General features: G+C 40.0%; 1 protein-coding gene across 1 annotated transcript; it reads right to left on the reverse strand.

The window, feature by feature from the left end:
• Positions 1 to 126: 126 nt before the first annotated feature.
• On the reverse strand, positions 127 to 17,757 carry stx18 (syntaxin 18). Its single transcript, XM_030729949.1, has 11 exons — positions 17,565 to 17,757; positions 7,800 to 7,867; positions 6,289 to 6,404; positions 6,040 to 6,117; positions 5,836 to 5,902; positions 5,658 to 5,749; positions 3,852 to 3,943; positions 2,680 to 2,738; positions 2,318 to 2,387; positions 2,135 to 2,215; positions 127 to 933 (listed from the first exon to the last, which is right to left on the reverse strand). Exons 1-11 carry the CDS (start codon positions 17,715 to 17,717, stop codon positions 838 to 840), a joined length of 972 nt encoding a protein of 323 aa, XP_030585809.1. The 5' UTR covers positions 17,718 to 17,757; the 3' UTR covers positions 127 to 837.
• Positions 17,758 to 18,130: the final 373 nt, after the last annotated feature.

Below are 18,130 nucleotides of genomic sequence, written 5' to 3' on the forward strand. Positions count from 1 at the left end.
CTACGTGGAATCCATTTATGCAAAGGAAGGTTTTTATTCATTATTTTGAGGGTGAGTTTCGTCAGTGCTGCTAAAAACTCCCTCAGCGCAGAAAATAAATACGGTTAAAAGTTCCAGTTGCGCTTGAGCTGAGATCAAAGAAAAAAATTCAAAGTGCTTTAATGCCGTCATTAGAATCCGGGTTAATCATCATTAACAGATTAGCAGAAGCATCAGAAGTCAACAGCTACTTTCTCCTTAGCTGACACGAACCAAGGCAGGCCGCAGCTTTCTGCTGCCTTTGATGTTATCTGCAAGCCCACATAAATACGAAATTTATAAACTGTTTTATATCATAAAATGTTATCATGAATTAAGGACCGAAGATACAAATTCAATCCGCATTCAATTAGTGGAACATTGATTAGTTTTATTTGAACGTATGTGATGTGCATGTACAGTTTTTATTCTGCTCAAATCTGCAATTCTGAGCATAGAGAATAATTTATATGAAAGGCAAATCTATTTGAATACATGAAACTGTGTTGACAAGATACAAATCCCCTCTAGTGCATTAAACAGTTTCTGCAGGAACAAAAATCCATTCAAACCACTGACAAATTGTTATAATGGACACAGACTTTCCACCGTGCAAGTGCATTTATATATTAAAGCTACCCTAGATAGAATCAGGGAAGAGGGAACTGCCATTTAAACTTGAGGACACAATCTTCATGAACAACAATTTATGCACCATGATGTCATCACTTGACTTCACTGCATCACACAATCACTTCTGAGATAGTCATTGTGTACCAGCTTCAGGCAGTTTGGCCAGAGTCCATTTGGGCCGTTGCGTTAACTGTCATACCAGTCCAGGAAGAGAAGAGAGAAAGAGCACATAACGAGGAAAAAGAGGATCCACACCCTGAATCCAGCGTTGTTTTTGATAGCCTTGAAAAAGAAGCAATCACAATGATGTTTTACTGATGAGATATATATCACATATACACTCACCGGCAACTTCATTAGTTAAACCTGTTCAACTGCTTGTTAATGCCAATATCTAACCAGCCAATCCCACTGCAGCAGCTCAGTGCATTTAGAAATGGTCAAGATGACCAGCTGAAGTTCAAACTGAGCATCAAAATGGGGAAGAAATGTGATTTAAGTGACTTTTGAAGGTGACGTGGTTGTTGGGGCCAGATTACAGAGAATGGTCCAGAAAAGAGGAGATATCCATTGAGTGGCAGTTCTCTGGGTGAACATGCCAGAGGTCAGAGGAGAATGGCCAGACTGTTTTGAGTTGAAAGGAAGGCAACAGTAACTTACATAAACACTCATTAAACCAAGGTATGCAGAAGAGCATCTCTGAACATACAACACATTGAACCTTGAAGCAGATTGGTTACAGTAGCAGAAGACCACACCGGGTCTCACTCCTGTCAGCTAAGAACAGGAAACTGAGGCTACAATTCACCAAAATTGGACAAAAGAAGACTGGGAAAATGTGGCCTGGTCTGATCAGTCTTGCTTTCTGCTGCAACATTCAGATAGCAGGGTCAGAATTTAATAAATAACATGAAAGATCCATCCTGGGTTTTATCAAAGGTTCAGGCTGCTGGTGGTCTTGTAACAGTGTGGGGGATATTTTCTTGGCACACTGAGCCCCTTAGTATCACCTGAACATTGTTTAAGCTCCACAGCCTACCAGAGTATTGTTGCTGACCATGTCCATCCCTTTAAGACCACAGTGCACCCCTCTTCTGATGGCTGCTTCCAGCAGGATAACACTCCATGTCACAAAGCTCAGATCATCTCAAACTGGTTTCATGAACATGACAATAAGTTCACTGTACTCAAACAGTCTCCAGATCTCAATCCAGTGGAGTACTTTTGGGATGTGATGGAACAGGAGCTTCACATTATGGATGTGCAGCTGACAAATCTGCACAAAGTGTGTGATGCTATCATGTCAATATGGAGCTAAAGCTTTGAGGAATGTTTCCAGCACCTTGTTGAATCTATGCCACAAAGAATTATGATAGTTCTGAAGGAAAAAGGGGGTCCAACCTGGTACTATCAAGGTGTAATTATTGAAGTGGCCGGTGAGTGCACAACCAATATATTACATGTAGTATGTAGTAAATGATACCTCACGTATATCCTCATTGCCTTCTTTAACATTCTCTGTAGCACCTACGACGAGCTGATGAATATTGTCTATCTCTGCTTCCTGTCATGGAAAGATATGGACAATCAGTCTGTGTACAACCTGATCTCAATACACTGCACATTTAAGCAACAGTGTGTGTGGAACAGAAGAAACTCAGCTCACTTGTTGCAGGACTTTCTCAGCAAAGATCTCCTGAAGTCGTGAGATCTCTACCACCTTTCCCTCGATTTGCCTGGTGGATACAAAATGCAAGCATGAGGCATCCCATGAAAACCACGTGGCTAGCATACATAAACCCTTCCAGATGGTGTTAGGGGAACATTAAATGTTTTGCGATTTTTATCTCAGAACCTTAGGAGTTTATTCCAGATTCATGTCATTTATTTTTGTTGGCCAAGGTACTAATCTGCAAACACTCACGTCTTCAGGCCATTTTAATCCTGTCTGGATCAACATCTGACATTTCATACATTAATCAAAAATCTATCAAAAACAGAAAGGAATGTGCATTGATGGAGACTCACCTCACTTCATCCACCAGGCTATTCATCTCACTGATCAACCTCTGGTTTTCCTGCTCAAACTAGACAAATACACAGCACTGCATAAATATGTATAATGTAGATGTCAGATGTTAATTTAGTGTAAATAAACTTAGCACAAAAAGTAAAGAAATTTGTGTTTGGTTGATTATTTCTTTGCTGTAAAAATGCTTCTTGGCAATAAATCTTATACTGTTGGAAAGCCTGTTTATTTCCCCTTAAATGGTGCCACATCTGTAAGGAACATGCATTTGTGGGTTGAGCAGCAGAGTTGAGTATGGGGGTTGCACCCATGAAAAACTTTCCAAATCTTCTCAATGCCAAACAGCTTATTCTGCTACTGACTCTTGTTTGGTGTCATTTATTGGACTGTATGATTGTCTGAAGAAGTCTTTCGAAAGAAGACATACTGGCAATTAATTCATTTAACAAACAGGGGCCTCAGCAGCATGTGGAAGAACCATACACAGCCATAACGCAGCACGTTATGCTGCATGCTGGTGACCAGCATGCTGGTCACCAGCTCGGTCACACACTGCTGTGGGATGGCATTCCATTCTCCAACCAGCATTTGTCACAAGTCAGCCAATGTGGTTGTGTTGGTCACTCTGGCAAGAACAGCACACCCAAGCTGATCCCACAAATGTTCAGTGGGGTTGAGGTCAGGACTGCAGGCCATTCCATCCTCTCCACACTCAAATTCTGGAGGTAGTCTCTGATAAGCCCCGCCCCGTGGGGGTGAGTGTTGTCATCTTTGTGGATAGAGTGGATACACTGTGGAGATATGGGAATGCCACTGGTTGCAGAGTCTCATCTCGAGATCTCTCTGCATTGAGATTGCCTCCAATGATGACGAGCCTGATTGTCAGCGCCTGGGGTACCAGAAGCTCAAAACAAGAGTCAGTTGCAGAATAAGCTGTTTGGCATTTGCAGAGATGATTTGACATTTATTTTGTTTATCAGGCGATGTCTTTATGCTACTTTTGTAATGATGAATAAGAGTCCAAATTAGTCTGACATTTGCTGCTCTAAATCTTTAACCCTTCAAAACTCCTTAAATCAATAATGAGAGTCCCTGTGCACTTACACACCGCCCACATATGAATCGTGCACATCTATACATTTATTATACTGTATACACAAAGGAGCCACACCATCTGAATCTCCTCTGGAGAGAGCTCATCCTCCACCCGGCCCTCCTCCCACAGGTTTGCAGGGTTGTCCAGGACTTCTGATACACTCTTCTCTAAAAGAAAGAAGACAAAAGACTTTTAAAGACAATTTGAACATTTTACAACTAACAATTCTCTCCAAAAATATAATATTGAGTAGGTATTTTGATGGATTTTTTAAAAAAAATGGAGTATCTGTGTAGTTACTTTATATTTTGATATTACTGGACTTATGACTCGGTCATTTATTTTTGTTTTAACAAATGTGAGTGCAGTCATCTGCAGGTATTAAATGATTTTATTAAATAGAGGTTATATTTTAAAATGGGTTCTAGTGCCTTCGGTTTGGTTTCTTAAAGCAATTTTCATGTTCACACATAAATCCAGTTGACAAGAAAATGACAACTAATTTCTTTTTGATTTATATTATTTAATACTTTTAAACTGAGCCAAATGCTGGCACGTATTATTGAGAATTTTTTATCACTTTGATATTGGTATTTTACTGCCACTATTTTATATCATTTATCACCAATTATGTTAGTCACACACACTGGTATTCTATATAATTTATTAGTACCTATATTAATCACCCACACTGGATTAATGAACACTGTATGCGTTAGATCAGCAGAATAAAACTGAGGCCTGTTATATTCACTCCCTTGGATGTTCTGGGCCTCACTCTTAGCTCCTGCTAAAACCACTCTCATCTATATTTAAAAGCTTCACTTTTAACATAACACTGTGTCACCTTTTTTTTTTAAAAGTTCAAGTTGCTCAGCACAGTGTGCCCTTGAAATTTGGGTTTGTAGACCCACCTGCGTTTGTGTAACATGAATAAAGCGTGGGAATAAATTCTGTATACTTTGATAAAACTGCCCTAAGGAGTTTTTTTTATAGTGAAAGTTTTAGCAAGCTGTCAGTGGGAGTATTTTTGGGGAGGTAGTTTCAGCTGGGAGAAGTCCTTCCTTTTGACAGCTGTTAGATCTACTGTAAATTATGAGAAGCCCCTGTAAACTGTGTTTCTGAGCCTGCACAGAAGAGTGGAACTACTGGAGCCCAAAGGTGATTGGTCTGTTTCAGGTTTTTGGGGACAACATTTCATGTAAATTAGGAGGGGACAACAGCAAGTGGGCAGTTACCATCTTTAAGGATATAAAATAAGGTGCTTGTTTTTTGTCTGACACTTTTTCTACTCTACTTTTTTACTTTCACTTCTCTTACTTTTGCTCTTCCCTATCCTGTCCTCTTCTTCTTCTTTTCCTGTTTCTGCAGCTTTCTTTGTCTCTTTGTTTCTCTCTTCTTCTCTCTGTCTCTGTATGTGTGCGTATCTTAGTCTTAACTATGTTACTGTCTGTGTTTTGTGTAACCAATATGTCGAATAAACAGCCTGCACCGGAAACTGCTCATCCCAGTGATTATTTTGGAAACTTTGGTTTTAATTGAGATTGAATTTTCGGCCAAAAGGAACATGTGGACCCCTAAAAATAGTACCAACAGTTTCACTTCCTGTAAGCCGGTGTTTCCTTTGGATGAAGATATAAATAAATGTGGTCATACTTAATCTTAACTGAAACCACAATGAACTCATCATGTGCAATGAGCCGGTGATATGGCACCATGAAGTGCCCAATATGGGGCAATATATAAAACTGCAAAAAAAAAAAAAAATTAGAAAGCCTAATTTGCATTCAGGTAAGTACTAAGATAATGCAGGCTTGTAATGTCAGGCTTTGTATCTTGAGAGAAATAGAGCCTAGTATCTCAGAGGTCTAACTAACTTACCAGAACTTCCCTCCTTGACAGTGTCCTCCTCTGTGGGCTCCACTTCCACTGTTTTCTCCACTCGACTCTGATGCTCTGGTGCCAGTCTTGATCTGTAACCGCAGAACATGTTATTACGTGAATCACGAGCAGTTCAGTCTTAAAATGATGAGTGATAAAAGGTAATGCAAATACTCACAGCCTCTTTTTGTCCACCATTCTCTTGACTCTAATTGCTCTCTGCTCAGAGTAGAGCTTGCATACTCCTTAAAGCCAAAGACATAGGTATGAACATATTGTTAAGTGTCAGATGCATAATAAGATAATTATCAACTAGTAAAACAGTTAACAGAGGACTCGCTAGAAGACAAGTTCTGCTATCAGTGATCAGTTAAAAACTCACCTTTTAGATACATTTCAATGAGGTCCAGCACTGCTGCCCTGTGCTCCTTTATCTGAGCTGACGTCACCTGTTTCTCAGCTGAGGTGACAACAATAACACAATTAATTAATGAGGAAATATCAACAGTAACATCAACCCAATCCAAGCTATAATTTGGAAAGCATGCTGTGTGAATAAGGCCATACCAGCATCTCCATATGCTGCAATTTCCAAGAAGATTTTAAGTTGCGCAGAAATAAAAACACACACCTTCATTGCGCAGCTGCTTGATGGCTTCTGAACAAGTTCTCATAAAGATCTGAGCATCCTGGTCGATCTGGTCTCGTTCGCTGTCTGTCATGCGGGAAAGGTCTGATGAAATGAGACTGTAAAACACAAAAGAGCAATCAGAGCAAGCTTGAGGACTTTTACCAACAATACATTTAAGTTACACTGGCAGACACATTGCAATGGGTTGCAGGCTGAGAAAGCACTGATCTAAATATTCTTAATGACAGACTTAATGTGTAGCTTTAATTGGTGTAGTACAAATGTCCCGAATGAGGATCATGTTAAGCATCCCATCATTCACTGCACGCATGGCAGGGAAAAAAACCTGAGGAAGCAAGGCACTGAGCAAACTAACGTCTGTATTTCGCTTTAGCTAGGTGTTTTACACACCAAAATGCTTTCGTGGGCTAAAAGGTGAACAGAACAAGTAAAAAGGAGCAAGAGGGCAAAAATAAACCCAGAACCTTCTTACTGTTAGGACACAGTGAAAATTAATGTCACACTCATGGACCTCTGAGACTTGCCCAGAGAGAAGCTCCAGTACACAGAAAGCAGTATTTCTACTGGTTATCTGGGATATTCATGTATTACCTCGAGGAGTGAAAGATTAAAATCAAAATTTTGATTTTCTGATTTAATTAGACATTTGAATCTTTTTCTTTATATTATTAGTTTCTGGGTGCCTGCACTAAATATAGAAAAATCACATAACAAATAATTGATAATAATAACAACAGCCATAACAACATTTGAAGCTGAACAAGCCACATATTGAAGGATTTTAGTTTTATTACCATTACTTCACATTATGATTCATGTTAAAATAAATATAAATATAAAATATGCTGCATCTGTTTTAAGTAGTTCAGCTAATTCTATTACCAACCATAGTCCATAATTACTAGAACACAGTAACAGCTAAGGGGAAAGCTGAATGTATGAGACTTGCAAACATACCACTGGATAGTCCCATCACTAAATACGACCACACTCCACCCACTGACATGTCTAATGTTGAGTTAATCTGTTCTTTTGAGGTTTTATCAACAAATCTTACACAACAGTGGCTGCTCGCACACACCCACACCTACAAAACACAGAGGAGCCTTGGAGAGAGGAAGGCCTGGATTAGTCCCTGGGTGTGATTTGTTCTACACTTGGTTGCAGCTCAATTATTCCAGACAATTAGACCGGAGTCTGCCTCTACAGACCACCCAACTCGCTGTTGACCTTGTGCCAGCAGGCAGCCTCTGCAGCGCGCACACACACACACACACACACACACACACACACACACACACACACACACACACACACACACACACACACACACACACACACACACACACAAATAACCCTGACTCCTGACCTCCTCTGAATTTTGTCAGAATCAAAGTGTTTGGGCCCTCGTCAGTGTTCCCTGTAGCCTTGAAAGGTTTTGCCACCACTGTTGGTGACTGTGGTGGATTACTGTGACTGGACAAGCTTACCTTCCAGCGCTCACATAATCTTTTCTGTGTTGCAGCAGAAAGTCTTTGAGCTTGGTGATGTTCGTGATCTGCCAAGATAAAGTGAGAAGTTGCATTAATCGACTTCATCACCTTCATGCCAACAAGCATTTAAATACTACCCCCAGTTGCTCCTTCAAATATGTTAATTTCAGTCAACACAGGTATTTTTTTTTTTAGACATGTATGAGGAAACTATTTTCTCCCGGGTACATTCCAAGAGAACCAGACTAAATGCATAATTTAACATTTATTGGAAGTGACAGGAAACCAATGTCCTATCTCTGTGAATTCTCAATATTTACTTATGACAATTCATCAACTCCGGGACATACAAAAATCAAACCAGCAATTTGCCTGTCAAACAGCTCTTATAAATAAAAGCATAAGCTTGCACAGCTTACAGACTACTGACAGGGCCATTTCAAATAAGCTTTACATTTATGATCTGTTGCTATTTATCACAGAGAAAAAGTCCAGGAGTGTGTGTGTGTGTGTGTGTGAGTGCAAAGGGAAACCACCGGAAACTTGGTTCAATCCAATATTTGCTCGTGTAATTCGGTCAAATATTAAAAAAGACCAAATTGCTTCCCTGTCCACAGAGCTCTGCTGGCAAGCTACAAGAGGGTGTGAAAGCACACACAGCAGGCTCTGTTGGATCCACAAGAAGACAGAACTGAGACAGGCGCAGGATTGAAAAATGACACAACGAGTTTGACTGTGACAGCGACCACAGAGCGTGGGGGATTATTTTGATAGCGTAACGATGCTGTCTTCAGCCTTCAGTTTTTCACTCCAACAACCTCAATTATCAAATTGCTTTGGCTGTAAAGAGTAACCTGGCACCAGCCGTCTAATAATGTCTCTAAACATTCATTCCTAGCGTCACAGTGACCTAAAGCGGTGCTTTATTTGAGTTGACGTTTGAAAAATGACTCGTCTGTCAGTGCAGAAAGAAGGTGTTGTGATAAACAGAGCCGAGCAATTTGTTAGAAACCTAGAACTCCTTCTCTGGTTTAGAAGGTGACTCAGTGACATATGACGCTGCTGTGGGGGACATGCTAATGCAGACGAGGGCTGTTAAAGCAAGCCGACCCTATAATAATACAATTATTTGAGGTCAGGAGTTAATTATTGTTCAGTGCAGTTGAGCTTGGAGGGTTGAGGGAGAACAGAACCTTAAGTCATTCAGAACAGCATTAGTTACTAGTTCAGTGACCATTCAAAACAGGCCTGTTTGGAATTGTGTGGTGTCTGGTATTACTGCTTTCAGCTTTCTCAATCAATCACTGACCACCCATTCATCCGATCTACTTCACAGCCAACACTGAGTGTACACCATTATCAAAATGCTACCATCAATGTAAGGTAGGGTATGGCTCTGGGCATAACACAGTCTAGGGGTGCATCATAGAATAAATATAGATTCATTTACCCAAACAAAATATCAAACACTTGCTGCTGCTCCTAATAACAACAATAATATTTGTAGTATATAATGCTTAAGTGTACTGGTGTAATAAGCCAGTGCGCACCGTGTACCACACTGCTGCACGTCTTTCTAAAACATTCCCGTACTTTATATGTTCACGAGTATTGTCTTTGTTCTTTTGTTTTCCAGCTGGCTGTTTGGGGGATTGATGGGGCACAGCCAGCTTTGCAGCACACTATTATTGCAACCATTTAGATGAATTATATTAATGAGTTGAACCATTACCTACAGTCCCTGACTGCTCTTTGTAGTAAAGCAAACATATACAGAGACTCCTTCATTTATTATGGAAATGTAGCATCTCAGTGAATAAAAAAAAGCAAGACTGGTAATAATTTTAACAAACTTTAAATGCTATAGGAAACACTGATAAACTATGCTTGCAAACTGCACCTTACAGCACAGACAATTTATTTTAAATTAAAACTTGCTCTGCGCGAAAGTTGTTGTGGCGTTTTTGGCTTGTACTTTGATTTATAGTCGTTGGGCGTCACTTTGCGTGGAACAAATAAAGTGAAATGTTATTTCTGAGTTCCTGAATGGAACACAGGTATTTATGTAATCCAGACATGAAATTAGAAAATATAAATTCTTCCACACCTAAAACAATTCATCTTGTCTTTACTATAAACTATGCTTTCTGCTTGCAATTAACACGCGGTTTCAGCCTCATATTCATGTACAAAGTTCATCTGACTACAAACCTCTACTCGTGGTACTACACCTTTTTCACCAGCAGGCAGTGCTAAGTCCATATCATTGGACCATGCTAAGGCAAGAAAACAGTGGAACAAGAGAGCGTGAGTGTATGTGTGTGTGTGTTAGTGTGTGTTGTGGGGTGCTGGGGAGTGTCAAAGCCTGCTGCTCTGGGGGTTGAGCTGTCTCCTGTGTGTATACATTGGAGCTCAGATTCCCAGCACAACCTCAAGGGTTTGCAGGGGGTCAGAGGGATCAATTGCTCTCGTAACTTAAAACCTTAAAGAGTAAGTAATTCCTCAACAATGAGGAAGGGGTGGCCTTGTGCATGCAGCTCACTATATATGTGTACACATAGGTATGCATGAGCATGTGTGTGTGTGTGTGCGTGCGTGTGCATAACGTGTAGCTGGCACAGGTGTGTGTGAGGCAGAGCTTGCAGGGAAGGCAGGAGGAGACAGTCTGCCGGGCTATATCTAATCTCGTCATCATCAAAGACCCCCACTTTACCTCCTCACTTTCTCCTTCCCCTCGGTTCCCTCCAGCTCAGACTGAGCCCAAACAAACCATCAGGGGGGATTATTATGAGGAAGAAAAGAGAAAAGGCTTAGCTAGCAGATTTTCTAAAGTGCTTGGATGGCTCTTTGTTTTGTTTAATCCAGGTAACTGACAGAATTTGATGATGACTGCCTTGCTTTGGTTTAAGTCCCTGTGTGTCCTGACTGTGGGCTATCCATACTGACGCCACGTTATGTTGTGTTTAGGAATGTGGCCCTGATGCAGAGAGGATGCTTCAGAGGAGAACGCTGGGCCACATGTTGACTCTATTATCATGTTTATGTCTGACTCTCTAATGGGCTGAGTTTTGTCTTCTCATGTCTATTCACAGTTAGGAAGCTTTAGTCAGCTCTATAAACAAACAAAGAGCAATCAAACAAAGCTTTTAAGAATATTTACCAACGGGGTCCTTGACTCTTTTGATATGTGCTAAAGTTGTATTAATATGTCACGACTTTAACCGGCCAATTCGTTTAGATACAAAGCGCCTGCATACAGTCTCTCTGGTGGATTAGGCATGAACAACCAAACATTTTTAAAAGTTATGGGGAATCTGAATCATATATTAGAGATTTTGAAACATTGAGAACATCAGCAAATGCACGGTACGCTGCAAAGAGCACAAAGCTGAAACAACCACATTACTGCTATTGTGTTTTACAGCTGTGTCACGTTTCTCCCTTTCAGGACAGATGGAAAGTATTCAACAATCATCTCTATTCAGTCCAAACCTGTAATGGTCCTGCTGCTGGAGCTCAGTGAGATGGACTGAGTCAGTGACAACACTATTGAGAAAGGTCTGCCTAAACCGATGTCATTCGTGCATTCAAAGCCATGATAAGGTACCGCAATAATCAATTTCATATGAAAACAAACGTGAAGGGTGGCGCGGTCATGTTTCACTAAAACAAAACTTGGACAACGCAGGAGAAAAAAAATAAATGAATAAACAAAAGGCAATGTTGCCAGTCGAAGTGCATGTGATATTAAGCAACACAGATAAACAGAACTGTTTAGGAAAGAGACTAAACTTAAATAATGGGCAGACAAAATATGCACACACTATAAAACATCACATTTAAAATATTCCTGTGCAAAGTATTTATTGATATTCCTTGGGGAGTATTAATAAAGCACTGAAGCATATTTTTGAATTTTAAGAACATCTCTCATAGTCATGTTTACTGGAGTCTGGTTAACTCGCTTTGGTTGAACAGTTTTACTGCAATGTATACACCAACTGACTCACACACCTTTGATTTAAACTGTGTCTGTGTTCAGTGAAATCTGGAAAATCACTGGCTTACATCTCCTCCCAACTTCATCATTAGCAAGCATGCCTTACCTGGCATCAGTTGTCACGGTCCTTATCATAAATCTGTGTTTCTGCTGCATAAAGTAGCACTGAGAACGCCTGAAAATTCCCCCAAAGGTACATGTGACAAGACTTGTGATGTGACAGTGACATTATTTCATATCATGTTGTAGAATATTAAAAGCAAAATTTAATTAAATAAAAGAAAGTGAGGCCACAACTTTCCTTCAGTATGTGTCACTGAATTTATGCACACTTCTAAAAAAAAAAAAAGAAAGAAAGAAAAGGAAACCTCTCTCGAGTTTAAATTTGGTTTCAGAAGCAGTCAAGCCAAAGAAAAAGAGATATTCCTTACACACAGAAAGCAGCTGAGTGACTTAAATAAAGCCAAATAAATCGAGGAATTCCAGGAAAGTGTACACCTGGAAAATGGAGACTTTTAATGGCGTGTCAGTTGTACCAGGATACTCAAACCTACTTGAGTCTTTACCTCTAAGACAGCAAACAAACTCATCTCTTGACCTCAAAAAAAGCTTAGTGAAACAGCATCATCTGCTTTAGTTTCACTTTGTGAAATGACAACAAATAATGAGTACCCCATGACTTATTTCCACACTTTATTCTGCAACAAAAGGCTCACTTGTCTCTTTTAAAGCTGTCATTTGCTTAAACAGATGAGTACACATCTGTTGTAGTTTCATGGTTCAGATTTTAGTGTTAGAGCGGTGAATGCAGTCTGCTGTCATTAGTATTGGGAAATCACAGCATTTGCCTAATGATAATGCCTTAAGACAGTATTTAAAGTATCCACAGCTGCCACTTTTTCATCTTTAACAATCGTGTCTACTAAATAGCAACGTCTACCTCGTGACTTAGAGCTTGTCATACATCTGTAAAACTGCTTTTAACCACTTTTAGCTCATTATTTTCATTTTCGTGACTCCTTCCAAAACCTTTTGTTGCGTGCCGTAAAACAAAATCGTGATCCTGCTCAGGGCTGACAGCAGATGCCTCAAAATTCAATTTGCCTGGCTTTCATGGGAAAACAGTGCAGAGATTAGGCCAACTGGTAAAGAGACCATTTAGCAGCACTGTTCATCTGAGCGTGATCCCTGCAAATCGCTCCGCATAGACTTGGCTTAGGCAGCTGTATGTGAGTAAGTTTTACCTTTCTGAGCATAATTTTGCAACATGATGAGAGCTGAAATATAAAATGAAATATGATAAATATGAAATAAATATGAAAATTACTGATACACTCTTGGAATAATGTGGCAAAAATAAGGCTTCACTGAAGCGCTATAAAATTTGAGTTAATCTCATACATATTTTTCTTTTTTTTTTTTATTATGTGAATATTATTTTTCACTGAGTTGGCTTTTGGGCTCTTTAACATGCCTATGATAAATGTTTTACCCTTTTTTGACCGCCAATTACTTTTACTTCAAGAAAAGCTGTGGGAAAAAAACAAGTCCATACTTGTGCACCACATTCCCTAAACAACTCATAAATGTCATGTAACATCTGCTGCTGTGGCTGTACACCATCTGTATATGATCCGTTAAGCACAAAAAGAAATCTGCAAATTCATTCCAGTTTTATCTGAATGAAAACACCCGCGAGCTATTAAACATATCTCTAACAATTATTTCAACTTTGATCTCCGACTCTGACCTTTGCAACTTTGCTGATCCTTTTTAACATCCCAGTGCAATTCAAGGTGAAAATGTTTTCGTTTCATGTTCACAGCAGTTTAGTTTAGGTAGTTTAGAGCATCTCAAAGATAAACTGATTTCAAATGTTGAAAAGAAAAAAAAACAAACACTCTGGAGTCGGAAATATAACCATCATCAAAAAAAAAAAAAAAAAAAATACTAAGCAAACCAGGCTCTTGAAATTCAAACTAAATGTTATGAAAATACATGAGCATACCATTTCACTGTAAAGTTTTCACAGGGAAGCGCCCCTCTAAGAACACAACATCATTTTAAGAGCTGGCTGATGTGCTTTGAAACACTTTTCAGTGTTTCAAAGAAAACACTGTGCGGAGGAGCCAATTTTGGAATACCGATACTCAAGGCGCAGCGGGGAGCCAAGCACTATTTTCTACACCCAATTCGACAATTTTAGAGTGACCTTCCCCATTTAAACTCAAGAAGGGTAGCATGCTGCAGCGAGTGACAAGGTGAGCGGTGAAACGGAGATCACAGTGCCCAAAACCAACCCCTATGAGGTAAAAGATTCCCCTCACCAAACCCCACCCTGCAAACACTGGCCCTCTTATTAGTCAATCAAACCTTTCTTGAATCGACTTGAAAGAAGCTACATTTCCTTTCTCATTGTGTTGATTTTTGAGTACGGGAGGGGAAAAAAAAGTCTCAGAGGACCACTGTGTATTTGTCAACTTTGATGTTTTCTTTCTATTTTTGTGAAGCTTCAATGGGAATTTAGGAGGGTAAGTTAGTGGGAGAGTTATGCATGTCTTGAAGGGCACCCACATCTGTTGTGCATTAGGTGCCGGCCGTCAACATTGTTACTGGGGACCTAATTTAATATTTTCTCTGTTTTGATCTTCCACCTTTAATCACTGGCTCTTGGGAGGATCAGCTTTCCCCAGAAATTGTTTGAGAGCTGAAAGAAAATGTTATTGCAGCATGTTTATGGAATCATACATGGGAAGAGGCGACCTGCACAAAAAATACCGGCTATGAGGCTGTATGGAGACAGAAAAGGATAGCTGAGCTGGGGAGATGTGGGTGAAAACCGCGACATAACTGTAAGCAGTCAGGACATTCCAAGCTCACTTTTTCAATTTCTAGAAAAACTGCTACACTGAGATGGTCGGAGATGATATCTGCAACGTGATGGAGACAGCAGTCTCCATCACGTTGCAGGAGGGGGGGGGGGGGGGGGGGGGGCAGCCACCACAGGATAGGTTTATGTTTCTTTTGAATAAGTAGCAGCGCCTTTATTAAACCACCATTTCTAATATCAGTGTAACGGAACATAACAAAAACCTGGTTGTGCAGAGCTGTAGCAAATGGGCTCATGTTTGCCTCAGGCTGATGGCTGCAGACATCGGGTACAACTTAAAGCCCTGACTCCCCTTGGGATACGTAAAGTGGTTCTTCAAGGTACCTTTGAAGACGTTTGTTTTTGCGATATTCATGTCAGGCCAAAGAGTTCTAGTAGTATAAGCAACACTTATACTGCAAGATCGTGTACTGCCAACCACTGAGGTCTGTAATTCAATGGAAAAATATCATTTAAGATGTTTTTCATGAAGTTTCCTGAACTAATAAAATGTCACTGTCCCATAACACGAGATTCAAAGCAACTTTTTTTATAAATATATTTAGTCTTACGTGAACTTAAAGTCAACTCCTACAAATAAACTGAGATTATCACAGTATCAGAGGTAATTAAATCAAAATTCCATTACTGACAGTGTATTTACAACCTAGAATTTTTTTCTGTGAGACCAACGCCATTTAACTGGGCATTACCAGAAAACTCATAATGAATTCTTGTGTTACACTAAGAAAAACCTTCAGTAATTTTTCATTTTATGAGACCCTAAAGTTCAAATGACAATGGGCAATTTTAAAGCTCAATCCAAAGCCCAGTTTAAACATGTCATAGCTGGGGGAGCCATGGAACTTGCTGGGATAGCTGTCCCAGATCTGAAATGAGCACACTGCAAAGAACTTGAAAAAACTTTAAACAACTGCTGATCCAACTATTTCTGAATATCACTTGCAGGCCTCATGCCATGGGCAATAAATTGTACAATTCCCACTGTAATATAAATGAACCACTTTGATGAAAAGAGGAGGCTTCATATTCAACTACTGCTGTATGTGAAGCCTCCGGTTCTTCACATTCTGTATGACTGTAGCTGCTGCTGTGTGCAGTGGTCCCTGAATATTGGTTGCTGGGTTGTGATAAGCTAATTGGCATTTTCAGAGTTTACATTTACCTTTTTGGCAGCCCAGCCACACCAATAACTTATCTGACATGTGAAAACCAGTTTGGAACCGACTCTAATGCTTAGTAAAAGTAACATTCGATGTCAGATGGAGGTCTAGCGCTCTATTAAGGCGGGCGAGTTCAATACTGTAAAAACAATGTTTTAAATCCTTCAGCTTTTCATGGATTCATCCAGGAAGGCTATTGTTGTAACACTTTTGTCCATATGAGGGATTTTTTTTTTTATGAGAATTTGGTCAGATATGAGAATCTCGACCAGGAGGCTGCACAGCAGGAGCTATAAAACAAAATTTTCTGACTTACTTCTCTCCCTACCTAACATCTATCAACTTCTGCCAAGTCTCTGGTGAAATGGGATGATCTGGAAGTTGAAATCCATACTCTACAGACGTAATTGTTCCAATAATAACCTGGAATTGTAAAACACTGTTGAACACAAATGTACCATGGCTGAACATCCCCAGATGACTTTAATGAGTGAATGTTGCAAGTGAATGCTGTAGTCTTACCTCTGGCTAAAAAAAATAATAAAAGTTCAGAGTCACTGATTTGTGTGAACAAGGTTTCTCATTTGTAAGTTATTTATTTATAAGTTAGATTATCAACATATTATCAACATATATAAAAGAAAGGGCATAAGGCTAATATTTCTTTTGCATAAAACTGTGATTTCATGAACATTAATAAGATTTTCTTGTTCTTTTGACTGCTCCCTTTAGGGGGTCGCCATAGTGGATCATCTGCCTCCATCTTACCCTATCCCTAGCATGTTCCTCTGTCACACCAACCCTCTGCATGCCCTCCTTCTCAGAGGTCTTCCTCTTTTCCTCCTGCCTGGTAGCTCCATATTCAACATCCTTTGTCCCATATATCCACTATCCCTCCTCTTCTCATGTCCAAATCATCTCAGACTTGCTTCTCTAACGTTCTCCAAAGTGCCCAACCTGAGCTGTTCCTCTGATGGACTCATTTCTAATCCTGTCCATTCTGGCCATTCCCAACAAGAATCTTAAGACCTCCAGCTCAGCCTTCTCTCTTTTTGTTACTGCCACTGTCTCCAAACCATACATCATAGCAGGTCTAACTACCATCGTGTAAACCATCCCTTTCACTCTTACTGCTAGCCTGTCACAAATCACCCGTGACACTCATCTCCACCAACTCCACCCTGCCTACACTCTCTTCTTCGCCTCTCTTGTGCACTGCCCATTGCTTTGGATAGTTGTCCCCAGGTATTTAAACTCATCTACCTTCACTACCTCTATTCCCTGCAGCTTCACTGTTACACCTGTTTCCCTTCTCATTCACACAAACGTATCCTGTCTTCCTTCTACTGACTTCCGTTCTTCCTCTCTCCAAACTCTCCTCCACCTGCTCCCTACTCTCACTAAGAATTGCAATGTCATCAAAGCCATAAATAAACGATTAACTGGGTACTTACTGTATTAGCTAAAAAAGATCTCAAGCATTAATCAAATGCTTTATATGAACTTCACCGACCACTCCTGTAGCCTACACATGTTGACAAAAGCCGTGCTAACTGCTGCACAACACTGAAAATACAACTAGTAACACCTACTGTACATATTTCATAGGCTGCTTCTGCAATGTAGTAACAGTAAAGTTAAACTTTAGCAGGTTTGAGGCTGGGACTGCGCTGTTAGCTAAAGTAAAGCTAGCCTGGATGAACACTCACCACTTCTTTCGCCCTCGGTGAGAAGCCACTCTTCGGCCTACTTCTCTTGAAAATTTCATCTTTGGTAGAGTCGAAGCCTATTCCTATCGCCTTGTTCCTAGTTTTGACCGTCTTAACGCTGGCTTTGAAAAGTAACGTGATATCCACAGCCATGTCTGAGCAGCTGCAGTCGCCTGCTCACCGCTGTAAACAAACTGACACGTCACCCAGTGAAGGCGTCATCATCCTGCGACGCTGTGGGTTTTCCCTGAGAGGGGCATGAAAGGATTAAAACGTTTCACCTTAGAAAGATTTACACAGTATTTATTTATTATAACATATGTCCTGTTTCATAGTGATTGTACTCTGCAACTGTCTGACATTATATCCAAATATTCTTCGCTTGGATTCAGCTCTTGTAGGGGAAATCTTAATGTACAGTACCAGTCAAAAGTTTGGATACATCTTCTCATTCAATGTTTTTATTTTTATTTTTTCCCTTACATTGTAAATTAATACTGAAGTCATCCATACTACGAAGGAACACATAAGGAATCATACCATGCCATACCATACATCATGTAGTA

This window comes from Archocentrus centrarchus, chromosome 5, assembly GCF_007364275.1.
Source record: "Archocentrus centrarchus isolate MPI-CPG fArcCen1 chromosome 5, fArcCen1, whole genome shotgun sequence".
Taxonomy (NCBI): domain Eukaryota; kingdom Metazoa; phylum Chordata; class Actinopteri; order Cichliformes; family Cichlidae; genus Archocentrus; species Archocentrus centrarchus.

Bases quoted from the DNA above. Each gene is read 5' to 3' on its own strand.
- stx18 (XM_030729949.1), bottom strand. From the start codon at position 17,717: ATGGCTGTGGATATCACGTTACTTTTCAAAGCCAGCGTTAAGACGGTC. The intron at 2,388-2,679 runs GTGAGTCTCCAT...TGTATCCACCAG, and splicing joins AGCCTGGTGGATGAAGTGAG to GCAAATCGAGGGAAAGGTGG. The intron at 2,216-2,317 runs GTGAGCTGAGTT...TTTCCATGACAG, and splicing joins CTGAGAAAGTCCTGCAACAA to GAAGCAGAGATAGACAATAT.